This window comes from Diadema antillarum, unplaced genomic scaffold, assembly GCF_040938485.1.
Source record: "Diadema antillarum isolate AM-2024a unplaced genomic scaffold, OU_Dant_1.0 seq00001085_RagTag, whole genome shotgun sequence".
Lineage (NCBI taxonomy): Eukaryota > Metazoa > Echinodermata > Echinoidea > Diadematoida > Diadematidae > Diadema > Diadema antillarum.
Genome location: NW_027271905.1, coordinates 34,598 through 48,268, shown reverse-complemented (window position 1 = coordinate 48,268; position 13,671 = coordinate 34,598). Strand labels below are relative to the sequence as shown.

The following is a 13,671-nucleotide window of genomic DNA, read 5'->3' as shown; positions in this document are numbered from 1 at the left end:
TTTCCATTTTTACATTGCATTGTTGTTTACATATTGACACATAATATTACAGTAATATATCAGCATGAATTGACAGAATATAGGGTACTTATACAAACGGAAATGGGGGGACTCAACTAAAAGCATATTAGCCTGTAAAATTTGTTGGTCACCATGACGAGTAACATTCATAATTATGTACAGAGTAATTGAGAATATAACATATATACAGAGAGACTCCTGAAACATATTTACATAACTTGCACACATTTACATCTTAAAGGGAGTAAATATGAATGAGGAAGAGAGGGAGAGAAGGAGAGAACGAGAGAAATAGAGGAAATAAAGTGAGAACCGAAGGGGGGAGAGATCAGAGGGGGAAGAAAAAGAAAGAAAGAAAGAGAAAAAATAAACAGTGGAATTAAAATGAATAGGAATTCCACATGAATAACATACCATGTAAAAATTGATATAAGATTACCTTATAGGGTAAAAGTGTCCAGATATCTGGTATAGGATTACAAAGGATACTTGTGTGCGCGCAATTGAAGTGGCACATAAAATGCAACAAGTAAACTAATTTTCAAATCGGGCTGTTTTTTCTTCACCATTTTTTTTTCTAGTTCTTTGGTTCGACCAACAGCAGACTTTGGAAGTTAATTGTCTTATCTGATAAGTTATCACCCACTTCCCACAGATGAAAATGTCTATCAAATTGTGGTCTGTAGGCCTAATCTATACCGATAATCATGCTTTGAGGACTCCATTTGATTTAAATTTTGAAATCATAATTCAGCAAACATCCGGTTAGGCAGGTTTTTAATTCATTTCAACTCTGACTTATAGAATTGGAGCTGTATATTACAGCAGACAGAGGCAAATATGTGCCATATGGGGGGGGGGGAGAGAAAAGGAAACACACACACACACACACACACACACACACACACACACACACACACACACACACACACACACACACACACACACACACACACAAAGAGTTTGTTGCACTGTCAGGAACAACATAAACTGAATTGTACACCCCAATATTGATTGAGCCTAATCTTCAGAAAACAAGATTAACATGATTTAGACATGTCTATGACATTGCTTAATCTATTTATTGAGTATTTTTTCCCCATTTTGATTTTTGATGTTGCAATTACAACTGTACTGTCAAATTTTGAAAAAAAAAAAGAGTTGTATCTACCTTTCATTGCTCACTTGTAGTATGTTGATTGTCACCAACTGTCAGTTCTACATTCATCTCAATTTTCCTACATCTTTATCAATCTTACCCAATATATTCATTCATCTCCATATCTTCAGAGAGATTAGGGCTGGGATCAGGGATGTGAAGCCAGCCTCAATTGTGACCCATATGAAATGACAATCACCTCTGACTGATGCTGAATTTCAGATTGGTCAATGCAATTTGAACTATGGTACAAGGGGTACCAACTTGTACCTGAATTATAATGCAGTGTATTTTCAAAAGAAGAACTGGACTTCTAACCTTTTCTGTTCTCACGCAGTCACACATAAATACAAACCATGACACAAACATAGATGCATGCACATACAGATACACACACACACACACACACCCACACACACACAGACACACATGCAAGGGAGGTATATACAGACACAAAGAGACATAAATACACAGAAATACAGACACACGTTCAAGGAAATACACATACAGACAACACAGACACAAATACAGACACACATACACACAGACACAACTACACACACACACACACACATACACACACAAATAATCACACTTATATGCAATACAGACACAACAAATAAATATAGACACACATATGTTCCATATGTCCTACACTACAACTGCTGTCACATTTACAGCACGCAAAAACAAAACAAAACAAAACTCTGTTACAAAGTATTTATGCAAAGCTTGGTAGCAATAGGAGTAGGATCCTCCACATTTTAATTGTAAAGATGTTTCCTGTAATCACAGCCAAAAAGCAGTATCATTGCTGCACGAAGCACAGCCAATTCTTAAGGTTTAAGTTTACTGTTCTTGGAGGTTTTGCATCGACAAAGTCAAATTACTGTGGCAAAGAGAAGACATTTGCTGTCACAACATTTTCATGTAAATGTATGTAGACCTTTCAACAAATCTGATAAATCAACATTTTGTAATTTATTCTTTAAAAACACCCCCAAACCACACCAAACCAAAACAAAACAAAACAGACACAAAAAGAAATGAGCTGGTAAATGGTTACATAACCATTATGTTCTAGTAATAATACATCAGAGGCATAAGCACAAACAGCCTCCCTCTTACATGAGCATGTATAAATGATTAAATATTTAGAAAAAAAAATACCTCTAACGAAATAATAATTACTTTCTAAATTAAGAAATACCGAAAAAGCAGTTGTAAGCTAGAGATGTGACCATACACTGCCCAGACCCTGATAACCAACCAACTACTCCTTTCAAATCTAGAAGACACCACTTTTGATAACGAGGTACACACTTTGTTGGAAAATGGAAAATGGTTGAACATTTCAAAGGATCTCTCTGCTGTTAATGAAGGGTGAATTGCATTGAAATTCCCATGACCATTGTTTTCAAAACACAGCATGATGAAATAACAAGGGCTTGTTAAAGAGATATGGTGGCAAATTCACGCATCTGCATAAATTTACATGTGTAAATGTTGAATACGGAGTTATATGTAAAAATGAACATCAAGAATGTCTGTGCTGCACATTATACTTATTCAGATGTACAAAGTATAAAGGCCTATAGCTCTTTCTGTTAATTCATTTAACACAAAAATTTTTTGTAGTGTTGTAACATTGCAAATGTTGTTAGTGTTATGTTAACATTGACATTGGACCACATATATTGTAAATAAGATTTAATCAAATCATTTTGTATGCAATGAAGACATTGTACATAAAAGCATGCATCCTGACAGGCTGTTGCTACAGGTAGCTATTTTAGCAACAATTGCTATTCTAACATCTTGCATGACAAGAGATCGAGATTACAAGGCTGATAGTAAAACGTAAAACTCTACAAATTCACACTGTCTGGCATTTCAAGTTTACATGCGACATAATATTTGCAGGTGATGGTTATCTCAAGTGGCTGGGAAGCGATCTATGGTTTGCTTCTCTATGTACTTAATGGCATCAGCAACCAAACAACAGAAACATGTCAAGCAATCAATAGGTGTTGGCTTTCACCATAATGCACAAAAACAAAGCTTTGTTATGCAAAATGCTGAGAAAATTAAAAATGCTGAAAGGAAAACATTAGTGTTGTGCTCATGAAACACATAAGAAAATTAAACAAAATCTGATAACCAATATCAAATACACTGTACATCGTAAATCAGCTTGCGAGATTAAGTTTCAGATCATTTGAGAAGTATCACACGACTATTCCATGTTCAGACAAAAAATGTATGGTCAATATAAGATCAACCTACATAATCCAACATAAAACATACCATTCTATTTGCACACTCATTAAGCTTATGGCTTCTGAAGTTACATACTTACAAACTTGCATCATTCAATAGAACTTTTGGTGGCAATCAAAGTGATCACATTCTGGAGTGACTTGCTGCATTAGAAGTGTAACATTCTCTGTTGTCATTTACCACTGCATTTCAATTCACTCAATGGGCAATCTAGTTAAAACCCCTGCTGCAAATGTTAACACTGCAAATCATACTGATACATGCTGCTGAGGTTCTGTCATTCTAAGACTTCAGTACTTTATAAACAACAAACAGACCTTCTCCCAATGTGTCACATAACATTATACAGTTTCTTTATGAGATACATCTCCTTCATATTGTAAGACTTTCTTTTTAATATCAATGACATTACCACAGTCATTGCATGTGCTGCCTAATATGAAACATGGCTTGCTCCTTTCCTTAATCATCAGCTACAGTCAAATTTTCTCTACAACAAAGCTATTTCTTCAGTTCAAATAGCTCTATTCGAGTGAGGCAAGGCTGATTTTATATTCAAATGCTCAGATTTTGACTGTGTTCAACACTTGACATACAGTGATCAGGATGGCTTAGAGGTCTGAGTTTAATCTTGAGTAATTCTACAAAGACATCAATCGATGCCCTTCATCTAAGCTGTTGGCACATTCTAAATTCAGACATTGCTACTGGGTATATACATACCATCCAAGTGATGGTTTGTGACCTTTACGATGGCAAAGAATTACTATGACTGTTTCAGCTATGGCAGAGTCAAAAGCGCAATCCCATCGACACATGCCTTCTTCTACATTGATAATCTGATTGCAACAGACATAATTGTATATTATGTCTTACCAAATCTCAGTGTAGGTGCAACTGCTTTTACGAGCATTTGAATTTAAAGTTGAGAGTATAAATGCATTCACATTATCATATTTTAGCCATCTGTCTCTACTGTAACTAAAAGTGACAAAGCATCGAATGTCTGGTGATGGTTTAAGAAACACATCTCTTGAACACCATATTCTGTTATAAACACACATTTGAACTGTCACTGAGTATTCTGGACATGCACTCTCTATATGAATAGGAAGTAGCTTTACATAGCTTGCAATGCCTCCTTTAACTGCAGGAGATTCTGATACATACTCTACACCTTCACTGTATCTATTTCAGGTTGACTCTGCCACCACAAGCAACATATCATAAATAAGACTACTAAAAATTAAAAAAAAAAGACTTGCCGTAAGGGTACACTTATCTACATTTCCCATGAACATGTTGTAAAGGGTGTGTTGATATGCAACTCTCAATGCTCATACTGAATTAATGAAAAGACTGACTGTACAAGTCTTGTACAAATTCCTAATTTAGTTAATGAAGCCTTGCATGCCAGGCTATAATTTCAAAGAGTGTGGTATATCTTCCAAACTTGTGCACATACAAATAGCGTGTTACTTGTCTAGGGTTTAAAGGTCACTCTTATAGAAATAACACACACACACACACACACACACACACACACACACACACACATACACACATGTACAATAACAAACAAACACTCGTGCAGTACCACATGTTAAGAGCTTCAAGGGAAAACAGCCATTCTATTTGAATTATGGCATCGGGGACTATGCAATTCAGTAAAATATTTCCTCATGTATCCTGTATACACCATCTTAACGATGCAAATAAAGAAATTGTACAGTATTGCATACATCCATCTCCTTTTCTGTCACTGCTTTCCTTTACGCCACCTGAGGCGCTTGTTGGATGTACTGTATATGCCATATCCATAATTTCCCAGGTCCGGTGGTATTCGTAAATTTAACAACAGTGAAAATATTTACTCTGATCCTGACATTGTACATGTGACGTGCTGGCATACATTTCTTCGTTAAATACTGTCCTTCATTATCATGAATTTGACCACTCAAGGCATTGCAGAAAGTCCAGATTCACCAAAAAATTAGACTCTCTAAATCAGCCTTGCATGCCAGGCATATACAGTATCATTCTACACAGTTTTGATTTGACTCGCAGATAAAAAATTTAGAAATGCAAGTTCAGATTTTACACGCCCACAGTTGCTTGTATACAGAAACATTAAAATCCAAGCACATGCTTTCTTATTCCTGCACGATTACCACAGCCAAACTTTCTGATCTCGCAAAGTTATAACACTGCACATGTTCAGGGCCTACTATGGCACACTCATTTGCGAAGACCCCAAGCTCATGATATTTAAGCAACGAATTGTAATGGATGATTCTTTCTATGACTTCGCTGGCTGCTCCGTATCGAGGAAATGCGTACAGTTAAATGCAGTGGTAAGTGCTGTTAAGCCTATAGAGAGAGTTCAGTACAGCTTAACCTCTGCCATGAGAATGTTTCATGCAGATGAGATCAAGTCTGATTGACCTTTGAACTCTCCATCAGTATTTTATTGTATCCCTTTGCCTTGTGATGAAATTAAGTGCTCTATGTGTCCTTCTTGGACTCTTCTGATTCCAGTTGTTTCTATGCAGAAAAAAAGAAGAAGAAGGAAATAGTTTAAAAGTATTTTGGCAATGTTGCTAAAACAAGCACAATTTCATGACATATTAAAAAAGATCCACTAATACCAATCGCAAGAGAAAAGCATTAATGCAGCAACTCTTGATATGCAAGAATACAGTGCACTCCTGTTATTACAAACCGGTTATAACAAGATTCCGGTTACAACGAAGTAAAAATTCAGGCTGCAATGGTATCCACTCTATGTTTTCTTATTGTTTATTTGTTCGGTTATAATAAAGTTTCAATATAACGAAAGAAAACTGCCATTTCCGAGGACTTCATTATAACGGGAGTCCACTGTAGTTTGTCATTTGTATCTATTCACATTTGTAATCAAACTCAAATCATCTTTACATCAAATCATGATCCGGTAGGAAATCCATCTGGTACCATCATGTGACACACTAAACTGTTGTTGGAAGTTTTGACAACTACAGTTTGATCATTTCTGTCTCCCCTGTTGGCGTGTTGTCATCATTATACTATTAAGCAAGAAATTTTCGCAGCAAGAAATTTTCATGAACTGGAGTCTACGACATTTTTCACGGCATGAAACTCTGACATATTCCCACTGGCATTCGATGCATATAGTGTAGACAAGAAATTTTGTGTAAATTTTAATTTCTCAAATCTTGGCTCTCGCGAAATTCGTTGAATTCAAATGCATGTGACAGTTTTGGTTTTACAGTATACTGGCATAAATGCAATGGCTATTTGCTACCTTTTGACAGAAAATATTGCAATTCTAATCCTTGTGCTTTCATGGAATGTGACAATGAAAGTGATTTGGGGCCAGAAAATGGAAAGGTTTCAATTCACTGTTCATGTACTGCAGAGCAATTATTTTTGTCTAGTTTGTTTTCTGGGAGAGAATATGACCCCCATCCCACCTCACCTGCAGTTTAGAGTGTTCCTGCAGTAATCTGTCATACTCGGATGTGACTCCCTCGGCCTGCTTTTTGACTGCATCTAAGTCCTTCTTGGTTTTCTCTAGCTCTGTAAGGAATGACAAATAAAATGTGTTCACATGCATCATTTATAAGATATCAAATATATCAATATGTATCAACATCGTATACATAATCGATACAATAATGTATTGATTGAGAATGACAAACAAGAAAATTCCTGCTTTACATCTATCTACCCATACAGAATTAAATTAGAGATGATTTTTACAGCCCAAAATACAGGTAAAGACGAGGGGATGGGACCTTTCTGGCCTCTTTGGGGCTTTTGTGGGATGTGGCTGCAATAATCCAGCCTGGGAAAACCAAAATTCATCGGGTCAAATCAAAATTAGACTGACCTGAATCTGACTAATCTTAGTTGTTCTCAATGACAAAGTTTTGCTACATAGGGACTGTGGAGTATCGTAAGCAATTTCTTTGAGGTATTGATTTGTTCAATGTAAGTAGTAGACCCTGGAGTTTTTTTAAATCTTCACTTCTATTGAAAGCTGATGATATTGAACCACAGTAAAAGCTGTCTAGAGCAGTAATTAGAGCACACTACTCACTACTGATATACTTGAACTTGCCAACAATACTACAACCCTTTAAAAATACCGGCGCTATAATCTAGATCCTCAGAATATCAATTTGTTTCAAAAAGCAAACTTAAATCAATGGCAAATACCATAACTACAGGTAAATAGTTCCCAGATTTCTAGCTGTCAAATGTATGAAGTGTCCCTTATGGCAGAGTCTCTGTGCAACATGTTGCAGCAATGCTTGCAGCAGCAAAGCACTCACCCGTCTTGGTTGACTCAAGCTCCTCCCTAGTTGCCTTCAAGTCTTTGGTCACCTCACTATCTGCGACGGCCGCCACAACAACATCAGCCATTGATCCGGAGCGAGAGCGCTTGCTCTTTGTCTCCAGTTCCTGAGTGGCAGCAAAATATCAAAGCATCTTGATGAAACAAACGATAGGGTTGGCATGACAGGAAATGTTAGAAGAACTCTTCTTTGATTGTTACATACCATTTGAAGTGTGATGACTGGTGGTATAAAATTGGCCAGTGAGCATAACAAGACAAGAGTGTACTTCATAATAATGTCTTTATCTTCATACAGAGGTATGGATATAAAGATGATTATTGCAATTCAGCAATACACCACAACACAGGTATCACATGTCGTAATATCACCTTGTTATATCACAACATCAATATGGTAAAACTATACAAATACCAACTTTGGCCTCATAGACATAACAACTGTTGTATTCTACTATCTGGTACAAAAAATAAAAAATAAAAGCGTGGTAGACTCTCTTTTTTCTAAACTTTATGTAGAAATGCTGGAAAATGTCATAAAAGCTGTAAAACACTTTAAAATCTACTGCCCTGTTTATATCTACAAAGTATGTTTACAACCGATGGTACACGTACATGAAATATACACAAACAAAAAATGATCACCATGACTATATATTTAAAGAATACTATCATAAAAAAAACTTGTTCTGACAAAAAAATATAAAACAGAAAAGCGTGCAATAAACAAAAGCAAAACAAAACAAGGAAAAGTAGAAATCACGTGGTGCGTAATATATGTCCCCGCCGGAAGTAGCATTTAGTAGCAAAATGTACAATATAGGTAAAAAGATCAAGGTCAAAGGTCAAAGAAGTCAAAGGTCAAAATTCTATGTAGAAGATTTGAAGCCCTCACCTAGTGCCATTACATAAAGCAAACGGAATCGAAATCGGGTTAGAAATAGCGAAGGAGTAGCATTTTGTAGCCAATGTACAATATAGGTAAAAAAATCAAGGTCAAAGGTCAAAGAAGTCAAAGGTCAAAATTCTGTGTAGCAGTTTTGAAGCCCTCACCTAGTCCCATCACATAAAGGAAACGGAATCGAAATCGGGTTAGAAATGGCGAAGGAGTAGCATTTGGTAGCAAAATGTACAATACAGGTCAAAAATCAAGGTCAAAGGTCAAAGAAGTCAAAGGTCAAAATTCTGTGTAGAAGTTTTGAAGCCCTCACCTAGTGCCATCACTTAAAGCAAACGGAATTGAAATTGGGTTACAAATGGCGAAGGAGTAGCATTTTGTAGCAAAATGTACAATATAGGTCAAAAATCAAGGTCAAAGGTCAAAGAAGTCAAAGGTCAAAATTCTGTGTAGAAGTTTTGAAGCCCTCACCTAGTGTCATCACATAAAGCATACGGAATCAAAATCGGGTTAGAAATGGCGAAGGAGTAGCATTTTGTAGGCAATGTGCAATATAGGTCAAAAATCAAGGTCAAAGGTCAAAGAAGTCAAAGGTCAAAATTCTGTGTAGAAGTTTTGAAGCCCTCACCTAGTGCCATCATATAAAGCAAACGGAATCGAAATCGGGTTAGAAATGGCGAAGGAGTAGCATTTTGAAGCAAAATGTACAATATAGGTCAAAGGTCAAGGACAAAGGTCACAACTGAAATTCTGTATAGAAGTTTCAAAGCTCCCATGTTGTGCTATCATATAAAGCAAACAGAATCAAAATCGGGCTAGAAATGGCGAAGGAGTAGCATTTTGAACATTTTGATCACACACGGACGCACGGACAGACGGACACACGGACACACGGACACACGGACACACACACGTACGGAGCCCGTTTCATAGTCCCCTGCTCGAACTCGTTCGGCGGGGACAACAAAGCAAAACAAAAGCATGACCACTGACCTTTTGGAGGTCATCGATCTCGTCCATGAGACGCTTGGCCTGGTCGGAAGCTCCCTGGGCCTGCTTGACGGATGCCTCGTTGGACGCTATCAGAGTGGCCTCCGTGGAGATCAGATTGCACAACCGCTTCAGTACGCTGCATGGTAATCAGAGCAGAGAGTGTCCTTGAGGATTGCTTGTATGGCATGGCTAGCGACATCTCTTAGTATGTATGAGTATCATTACAAATCTTAGTATTGAGCATTATCACTTCATCTTACCCTAGGGTATATCTCAACATCCCCATAATATCAACTACTGGAGCTTAAAAACCTTGAATGGTGCAATCACATGTCATTTATGCCAGTCAGTATTTCTTATCATTTATGATAACAGTGTGTCTGACACCACCTTGATTCAATGCTTGAAGTGATGAAACAGGTGACATCATAAGGGGATTTGGATTGGATTTGGGTAATGCTGCGCAGTACAACATGCATACTGAGTTGATGATATCACCACAGTTGAAGACAAGAATGTAACTACACAAATTCATATAGTAGACATGAGCCAAAAGCCTAAAATAAGCCTTTAAGCAAAATCTGATCACTATCAGGTCAGCTAATATCAAACAGATACAAATCTACAGCACATATTTCAAACTACAGTGACACTCATCAGCACTTATCAAATGGCTTAAAAAACAAACTACAGCTAAAGTACCGATGGAGGATAATAAACAGGAAGTTCACTTGCCACTCACATGAAAAGGAAGAGGGCGAAGCCGGCCACATAAAAGTTCCTCTGTGCCCTAAAAAGCTTCATGTTGAGAATCGCCTCAGCATTCGGGATTGCAACATCCACTTCCTCCTTGGCCTCTGTGTACTTCCTCACCTCTCGAACAGCATCTTTTTAGGCAAATAATGGCACAAAATACAAAAAAAGATTTTAAAATTTGTGCAAAAATAAGGCACTAGCAGATTAAATTTCAGCAGACATGAACTGTAAAATAGATGTCTTGCAATGAAAAACAGAGAAAATAAACAAAATAAATAAATAATAATAATGAAGCAATTGAAGTAATGGGGGCACAATCTCTTGAAGCATAGAGCTTGAAGTAAGATTACCAAAAATAGAATAACCTTATTGGAAAAAATGCATATAGGGATTACTCTGATTACAGACTTAAACACTTTTACCAGTATGAAACAATGTCAAGAAGTTGGAGGAGAGAGGGACACTCATGCAGGACACTCATGCAAACCATGAGCAAGGCTTGCATCTCAGCCACATATCTGGTACTCATACACACATATTATTGTTAACCCGGGCACATGATATAAACACACTTGGCATGTCTCTACGTAAGTACCAAGCTCAGTTGACATGTAAACTCCACAATTGAGACTGTTTATATCATTCCAGTCTGATGAGTGAAAAGAAAGTGCCTGATAGGCTCTGCCAGGGCCTATCAATTCTGTAAGAAGAACTGTAAAATTATTTCTCCAATTGACCATCTTGTGATAGATTATGTTGATATCAAATCATTTCATGCACATTTGCCTATAACAGATACAAGCCTATCATGGCTTGCATTTAATGTCATACCATTCTTTTGCAAACAAGAGTTATCCCTTCTGTTTGGATGCATAAAAGGGCCATAAATAGTGATGACAATATTGACGTAGTTGTAACATTTTACGGGAACACTGCAAAATGGAGGGACTCACAACTTTCAAAGACAAAATATACTAGAATCTAAGCTCAGGGACTTATTCCTTCCCATACAATTACAAACCCACCAGCATAGTGTACAGACAGCTGTAAGATGTGGGAATTTTATGACAGGAAGTACACCCTCCATGTGTGTAGTGAGTTATTGCTGTTTGTGCCAAGGCTTTGATACCCAAGTGTAAAGTATAAATGTACATTTAAAAACAAAAGTGAATATCAAATTGCTTTCATTAAGCTTTCTTCCTGTGAAAAATCTGCTGAGGAGAGGAGATGACAGTCCATGTTCACAATTGCATCACAAAATCATGATCTGGTAATGAAACAGATGAGGATAGTGGAACACACGGCAGAGTGGGCCAGAATATATATGAGTGAGGCATGTTTGGGGGTAAGGAGGCCGCAGGGACAAATCCAGGAATTCTGTAAAGGGGGGCGCAAAGCGAGGGAATGTAGCGAGCAAGGAAGGGAAAGGTTTAGGGAAGGAGGGAGATTTTTCAGGGACGGTAGGGAGATTTTTAATATTTATTTAATATTTATATTAGTCATCGGGCGATTTCATACATACTTTTGGTGTACTTTTAATGATTTTATAATTCTTTAAAATTCTGAAAATATTAAAAAAACCCAAAAAACAACAGCAAAAAAAAAAAAAAAAACCACTTGGCCGTATACTTACCGATGAGTAGCAACGTCAGGACAAAGAGAAATACATTGAAATAGATATAGGCATATGCTGAGATGCTCTTGATCAGTCCAGACTGAAAGACTCTCTGCCACCTGTGGTATACAAATGAAAGGAAGAGGAAATGGGGTGGGGGACAACATATGATTTTTGTAATAAATGCTTGGGCAACATGCATGTTTGGTTTTAAATGAAGTAGCATTATAGGTCTCTTCACAAGACCTATTAAATATTGCACCATAGCTATAAAGATAATTCAGCAATGGTTACGATAACAGCCAAGCAATATCATATTTCAACATGTCAATAAAATGATGATAAAGAGAGGGAAAACCCAGCTATCAGTGTAAGACAAAACGTGCAAAATTTCCTAATTACATCTCATCATGTACAGCATACATCTTACTTTCCTTATCTTTATCACATATAAAATATTCTCACTTTAAGCTGAATTGGACTTAGTTAAAGGCAATGAATTTTGTGGCAGCAAAAGTATACCTGTAGCACTATATGGATCAAACTCCAGTAATAGTTTATAGAGAAAGAGTTGGGCAGCTGGCAAAGGAAGAAAAAACCAAGAACAGCACATTAATGAGGTTGGACAAAACCAAAATGTGTTGCATAATGTCCCATAGCATTCATAACTAGGAGACTTATGAAGGTATCTATAGGACAGTAAAACTTACATGTATGGCTTGATGAAAGGAAGCATCAGCAAAATGAGAACAAACACTTCCATGTACAGGAAGGCTGCAACGAATGTCCACTGTAGCGTCATGGTGTCTGTACTGTTTGGTCCTTCTCTCTGGATTAGAAAATACTGGTGCAAACCCCTTGTTTCACCAAATTATGACAAATGTTACCAATGTGAAAGGCACTTGACTGAGAGAAGATGCTCTGCAAAATCTGCAAGAGAATGAAATAAAACACAATATATCCTGCTGGTAAGATATAAAGTGTAACCCATAAATTTTAATTACTGCCTCAAGGACAATGGTACCTGAAGTGCTTGCCTATATATTAAATGCAATATGAATTCACACACTCTGTAGTATTGCAGTCACAGACAAATTGCACAGGAAATCGCAGGTTTCGCACACTGTAGCAGCAAGAAATCGATACCAGTGGGTTTTCCCCACAAAGAAACATTTCCATGTGTCACATCATCAATCATAGAAGAATAAAATGATGAAAAATTCATTTTATGGCATAGTGCATTGCCCTGATAGCATAGCACCTATTTGTTTGTACGTTTCCCTGACTCAAAAGGACTTGCAATTTCAACAAATGCTCATGTTCAAAATGGCATTCTATCTCTATTCTATACACTAGCGCTGGAGGGTAGGTTGAGGACAATAAAAGCAAGAGCCCTGGGAGGTCTTTGCATTGAATCTAACCTTGATGCAACCTTGTGGTGTCCTGTCATATGTACATTGATGTCCACATTAGAAACTGGCTTGCAAATATCTATTCAGAGGTAATATAAACAATCACAATGGTTTGCCAAACAATGGTTTGTTACAAAACAGGTTTCAAACAATTTACCTGAGCTCCTACCACTACAT

At 37.1% G+C, this 13,671-nt stretch overlaps 1 protein-coding gene across 1 annotated transcript; it reads right to left on the bottom strand.

Moving 5' to 3' along the window:
- Positions 1-5,609: 5,609 nt before the first annotated feature.
- Positions 5,610-13,068, bottom strand: LOC139743474 (B-cell receptor-associated protein 31-like). Its single transcript, XM_071653958.1, has 7 exons — positions 12,793-13,068; positions 12,101-12,201; positions 10,454-10,598; positions 9,712-9,847; positions 7,798-7,927; positions 6,939-7,039; positions 5,610-6,004 (listed from the first exon to the last, which is right to left on the bottom strand). Exons 1-7 carry the CDS (start codon positions 12,882-12,884, stop codon positions 5,966-5,968), a joined length of 744 nt encoding a protein of 247 aa, XP_071510059.1. The 5' UTR covers positions 12,885-13,068; the 3' UTR covers positions 5,610-5,965.
- Between the last annotated feature and the right edge of the window lie 603 nt (positions 13,069-13,671).